We start from the raw sequence: 6,490 nt of genomic DNA, 5'->3' as shown, positions 1-6,490 counted from the left end.
CCGCCCCTCTTAGTTCACCCAATAAGCACAACCCCTCCAAAAAAATTCCAGCGGAAGAAGACTCGTAAACGGAAAAGTGACTGTCTCTCGTAAGAGGAGAGAGAGCTCCCGGGAAAGAAAGGCAAGGACCCGTGGCCCCAGGATCTCCATTCCGGCGCCCGGCACCAGCTTCCCAAGACCGCGCGAAGGAAAAGGGTACGGCGCGGGGCAGGGACAGGGTGTGTGGTCATGAAGTTGGAGGTGTTCGGCCCCCGCGCGGCCCACGGGGACAAGCCAGGTAGTGACTTGGAGGGTGCCGGCAGCAGCGACGCACCATCTCCGCTGTCCGCAGCCGGCGACGATTCCTTGGGCTCGGACGGGGACTGCGCGGCCAACAGCCCGGAGGCGGGCGGCAGAGCCGAGGAGCTGGCGGGCGGCGGCGAGCGGAACGCAGGCTGCGGGCCAGGCGCTGAGGAGGAGGTCCCCGCAGCGGTGGCGGCGGGGCACGCGGAGGCCTGCGCAGCCGGGCCAGGTGCGGGGAGCGCGGGGGGCGGCGAGGGCGCGCGCAGCAAGCCGTACACGCGGCGGCCCAAGCCCCCGTACTCGTACATCGCGCTCATCGCCATGGCTATCCGCGACTCGGCTGGAGGGCGTCTGACGCTGGCCGAGATCAACGAGTACCTCATGGGCAAGTTCCCCTTCTTCCGCGGAAGCTACACGGGCTGGCGCAACTCCGTGCGCCACAACCTCTCACTTAACGACTGCTTCGTCAAGGTGCTGCGCGACCCCTCGCGGCCCTGGGGCAAGGACAACTACTGGATGCTCAACCCCAACAGCGAGTACACCTTCGCCGACGGGGTCTTCCGCCGCCGCCGCAAGCGCCTCAGCCACCGGGCGGCAGCCCCCCAACCAGGGCTTCGGCCAGAGGAGGCCGCGGCCCACCCCGCCGCTGCGCCCCCTCCGCCCGCGCCCGCCGCCCCGACTTCTCCCCGTGAGCGCTCGCCCGCCCGCCACGAGGGGCGCGCCAGTCCTGCGGGCAAGTTTTCCAGTTCTTTCGCCATAGACAGCATCCTAAGCAAGCCCTTCCGCAGCCGCCGAGACGGGGACGCAGCCCCCGGGGCGCGGCTGCCATGGGGCGCCGCACCCTGTCCGCCGCTCCCCACATATCCCGCGCTCCTCCCCGGAGCCTCCGGAGGGGCCCTGCTGCCGATGTGCGCTTACAGTGCGGCGGAGCCCTTGCTGCTGAGCGCGCGCGGAGCCGACGCACCGCCGGCCGCGCCACCCGCAGTGCCTCACCTCTTGCTTGCGCCCCTCTCTGCCTCGGCCCCAGCCAAGCCGTTTCGTGGCCCCGCGGCTGGCGGCGGCGCGCACCTGTACTGCCCCCTGCGGCTGCCCGCGGCGCTGCAGGCGTCCTCAGCCGGTGGCCCCGGCCCGCACCTGCCTTACCCAGTGGAGACGCTTCTGGCCTGAGCTGCGCCGCGGAGCCCGGCAGCAGGGGTGGGCGCCATCGGGGAGGCAGGGAACACAGGCTTGGGGTTTTTGCATTTTCCAGCCAGACCAAAAAAAAAAAAAAGACTTTAAAAGAAAAATTTCCATCAAATGTGCCTTAAAGCTAAAGCATTTTTGACAGAAGTGTTTTAATTTAGTTCAGAATGTTTTCTTTCTTTTGTGACTTTACAGAGAACTAAACCAATTCTTCATAATTGTTTTAGTTTACTGACCAAGCCTGTCCCTCCTTCACTTCACAAAGACTTTGTCTATTTTCTTACTGCCCAGGCTCTCCCTTATTCCTATTTTTGTAGCACCTTCCATTGATTTTTCCCTTAAAACACACACACACACACACACACACACACACACACACACACACACACACATCAGGGAACCATTTCATATGATAAATGATATGACTACTGTTTGGGGTTTATTGGGGCCCCGCTCTATGTAAGTATGTGGCTTTTACAGGCATGACTGAGTGTGAGAGAGGTGTCAGAGAATCTTCAGTCATTTCTCTGCTATTGACCAATGCTTCACTGTGCCAAAAGATAAAAAAAAAAAAAAAAAAAAAAAAAAGGCTGGGTTTTTGTAATTAAATTATTTATATATTTTTGAAACCTGAATTGAAAATGTTGCAGGCAACGGGCTACAGCTTTATTAGTGGTTCGGTGGTCTCTAACTGTGGTCTCCTTGGGCCAAGCAATTTCTGTAAAGGAAAATTTAACATTACCTATGTGGGGTGCCAGGACCACTGCCACATGAAAGCGAGTGTGATTTTTATTTTTAATATTATTTTATTTGTGTCTGTACATATTCATGTATAAATTTTATGAAACCCAGGCATAGTGCTTATTTTTAATAAAACTCACAACTGACTTTAGCACTTTGTGGTAGTAGGTTGGAGATGGAGACTTTTTTTTTTTTTTAACATCCCCACCCCACCCTGCCCCTGCCAAGAAAATTGGTTGAGGTTTGACTCTCAAAAAATTTCCAGTGGGGGTCAAGTATCTTCTTGAATAATTCAGTAAAGGTAGAGGCAGAGTGCAGGTTTCCTTACCTAACCAATTGCTGTACAAATATCCAGGATGAGACTTCCATCAACACGATTTCTTAAACTTCAAACCAATGACCTCTGAGAAATTCTCTTAAGAGTTATCAGAAAAAATGATAAGGTGTGTGCCCCTCTCCTACAAGAATCCCTTAGCAGACAAATTGAGCTATTAACAAGGTTATAGTCAAGCAGACATTTTTAAGTGACTTGGTTCTGATTTGGAGCTCAAAAAGCTAGAAACAATTGTGGTATAAGACCATCTCAACACACCAAAGATTTCTTTAGGGTAGTTTTAGAAAGCAATTTGAAAGTCAGTGTTTTTTGACAAAATGAAACTACCTACCTTTTTAGGGATTCAAAAGTTAATTTGCTTATGAACCAATCAGTAGTAATTTTTTTTTCACACTCTCCTTTCATATGAGGATAGCATTTGTCAAGGTGGGGCTGCTAGGCCTATTTCAGTTGTGATCTGAAGAGAAAATACTATCTCAGATCGGGCAAAGACAGTTTCTCATAGCAAAAAGGAAAGGTTTTGATCGGAGGAAGCACCAGAAAACAGCGCGAACACCTGTTTCTTGGTAAATTCAAAGGCAGTGAGGCTCTAACAATTTATGGATCTCAGTATTCTAAAAACTAATGCAAAGAACAAGAAATCCAGAATCTTGACATTTAGGCCCCATTGTTGTTCCTGCAGTTCTGGGATAGATCTCATCTAATTTAAGACAAGATGAGATTTAGGATTTACATATTGTGAGGTGGGGAAAAGAAAGTGGAATTTATTTCAGGATGCTGTCTTTTGGCGGAAATGGGGGGGGGGGGAGGGGGGAAGCCCATCTGCTAGTCTAGTACCAACAAGTCTTGACAGATTTTGGTTATATCTACTTAGTAATCATGAAGGGTGATAATAATAGGATTGAATTATGACAAAAGGTAGACATTGAAGTGGAGATTTGCACCTCCAAGGCCAATAATTAGACTAAAAAATAAGACTGAAATGGACTGGGGCAAGAGATAGGGCAACAAGTTTACTGGATTGGAAAGATCAGGACCCATATGCTCAATCCTTTTCCTTTTTCTCTTGAAAACACACTCTGAGTTTAAAGGCCAACAGGAAGTCAGCCACTTGAGGTACTTCTGAACTCCAGTAGACCATTTCTCTCCAACTGTGTGCCTTGCCTCCAGAGGCAAGGTGCTGCCTACTTTTAAATCAGTTTTGTAAAGCCACAGTCTTCATTTCTACATTGATACATAAAATCAGTTCTGCAAATGGAGATTTTAAACCGCCTTTGATTTATTTATGTTAACACAATAGCGAAGTAAAAGAGGCAAAGGGCAAGGTGATTTTTTTTTTTTTTTAATCACAGCTAGTCTCCCCTCTCTTCAACAAAGTCCTTCTTTCCTAATGAACACTCCAGAGTCCCATTGACTGGGGTCCCCTCCCTGGCTTCTGGTCCCCTTCACTGTCTCCCCAGTAACTGTAAGGTTTGCTAGAGGATGGTCAGAGTCACTTGAACTTTGTGTCCCTGTTCAGCCTTTTATGACCAGCTCCAAGCTATAACTTTCACGACCCAAATGCCAATTACTCTGGGGGCCCAGGATGTGGAGTGTGGAGGGATAGAGGCTCCTGGGGTTCTGTCGTGCCCTCCCTGTCTCTCCTTCGCACTCCCCAGGCTCTCCCTGCTGGGCCACAGGAGACCCCAAAGGAGGGGAATCACACAAGCTCCGGCTTTCTAAATGAAAATGTAAAGTTGCAAGGATGCTTTTAGTTCAGGCCACACTCCAATTCCACGGGAACCGCACCTCGCGGAAGAGAAGGGGGCTCTCAACGACCACGCTCGGTAGTGCTCGCAGGACCCAAGCGTCGGGCCGCAGCCTTCGCGGTTGTAATCCCTCCAAGATTGTCGCTTGTGACAACCGCCCAGAAACCTGGATTCCTTGGCGCCGCCGGGAGGACCGCTCCCGGCTCAGCGCGCGTCCGGTGGGCCTAGGGCTGCCTGTCCCTCCCCCTGCGCCGAACCCACCGCCCTCCTCCCACCTCCACGGCCCACCCTTCCCCCAGCTGGCCCCTTGCCGGCCGCGGGGGTCCTGGCCCACCTGTGCAAACACCCGGCCGCCGGCCACCGAGCGCGCTGACCCCAGGGTGGGGTGTGAGTCTGTTTGGTTTGGGAAACGCCCTTTGATACCGGTCAGGCCTGCCGAGACCCAGAGAAGTGGGTGAAGGGCTCCGTGGGTTAGTTTTCAAAGATCCCCTCTTCTGCCCCTGCGTTGGCACTTTGCAGTGCCTTTTCCCCTCACCCCTTCAATGCTCAGAAAAACCTCCAGAGATGAACAAATGCGCGGAGAGAAGTGCGGAACCCCAAATCCCGTTCCAGCTGGACCTCCCCTTACAGTGCAAGACCTAGTCGCATCTGCCTTCCCCACAGCCAGAAATCAAGTGCGCCGCTTTGGAGAGCTGAAAAATTCTCTGGGAAGTGAAAGGTGGAAACATCCTGATAAATCTAAAACCCACTTCCTACTGTAAAAGACGCTTCTTCTAAATACAGGAAGCATGGAGCCAGGTAGTGAATGTGCCGGGGTCCTGTGCTGGGAGGCCCACATTCCACTATCTCTCTGCCTGTGTGTGAGCCAGGGCAGTAAATAACTTCAGTCATCCCTGGAGATTGCTTACTCCAAGTCCCTTAGCTTACGGATAAGCGACCTAACTAACTATAAAGCTCCTTGTAGAATTGTGAGTGAGATTCTTGTTTCTCAAAAAGAAAAAGAAAAAAGAAAAGGAAGAAAGAAAAAGAAAATCAGAAAAATTCTCATCCCCAGCCAATGAATACAGGTTCCTCCATGAGCACCCCAGAGTTGACCTTGCTGAGCTGGAAGCATCCTTAAGGACTATTACCTATGCCCTATACCAACTCTTGTTCCACTCTGGCACAGTTTCACAAACTGGACATTTATCTGCCTCTGGGAAACACTAAGTTAAAGTCATTGACTCTCAGGTAGACCCCTAATCTTATAGATGAGAAAACAGGCTCACAGAGTAGCTTAAACACTCCTCCTGGCAGACCCTCGTGGAAACAAAGATCCAGCTCCCTGTTCAGAATTCTTTCCACTGTAACAGAATTATCTGGATAATTCAGACCAAAACATACTTTGGCCTGAACTGAGTTGAACCATTCAGATAGTTGTCTCAACTCACTTTTATTACAATGGTAGGCAGATTTCTCAAACTGGTAAGTAGTTTCTTTCATTACTAAGAACTCGCCCCCCCCCCCCCCCCCCGCTGCCCCACTATAATTGTCCTTTTCTGGAAGATGTCATGTCCACTACTTGCCTGAGAAAGCTGGATGTGAAGTGTCTTAGACCCTTTAGCTTTACTCTATTAGTGGTCATGCTACCACAATGGAATTGGCAACTGCTTTCTCTCACTTCTGCAGAGTGCCAAATGCATGCCCCTACTGAAGTACAATTCTGTACTGAGGAAGAAGGCTCTCTAGAGGACTGAGTGTAACTCAGCACTCCCTGGTGAGTCTTGGTAACAAGCACTAAATGATGAGGAGAGATGCACACCTCTCCCACTTTTCCACACCAGGCCCCAAATAACAAAAATGGCCCCTTGCCCACATGGGAAAGAAACTTGTTTGTGCACTTGTTATAATAATTTTATAGTTGTAAAAAATGCCAGTGAGTGCACGCATATGACTAATGATTTTCTTAGGTATTAAGGGACTTTGTTGTCATCAAATTTACAAAGATATCGCTCCTCTGTTTTACTATTGTTTTATTTCTTTAGATCAGGATAAGCTGAGTTTTTCCTTAGTTCCAGAAATTAGAACCTGAAGTAAATATTTCCTGCTTTCAAACTACCACCATATTTCTCTCTTATGTAACAGACTTTATAGTTCTCTAATGAAACCATTAAACTTTTGTTATGCTTTAACAACATAATTTGTTAATTCTTAATGTTGTCAA

The 6,490-nt window shown here is 49.9% G+C and overlaps 1 protein-coding gene across 1 annotated transcript; it reads left to right on the top strand.

The window, feature by feature from the left end:
- Positions 1-227: 227 nt before the first annotated feature.
- Positions 228-2,356, top strand: FOXQ1 (forkhead box Q1). Its single transcript, XM_086706443.1, has one exon. The coding sequence runs from the start codon at positions 229-231 to the stop codon at positions 1,447-1,449; it is 1,221 nt and encodes a 406-aa protein (XP_086562569.1). The 5' UTR covers position 228; the 3' UTR covers positions 1,450-2,356.
- The last annotated feature ends 4,134 nt before the right edge of the window (positions 2,357-6,490 follow it).

This window comes from Puma concolor, chromosome B2 (assembly GCF_028749965.1).
Source record: "Puma concolor isolate L17-30 chromosome B2, mPumCon1.1.hap2, whole genome shotgun sequence".
NCBI classification, from domain to species: domain Eukaryota; kingdom Metazoa; phylum Chordata; class Mammalia; order Carnivora; family Felidae; genus Puma; species Puma concolor.
The sequence above is the reverse complement of the archived record's forward strand: the minus strand, read 5'-3'. Positions and strand labels throughout refer to the sequence as shown.

What these genes read in the sequence shown, in the direction of transcription:
- FOXQ1 (XM_086706443.1), top strand. Translation starts at nt 229, where the DNA reads ATGAAGTTGGAGGTGTTCGGCCCCCGCGCGGCCCACGGGGACAAGCCA.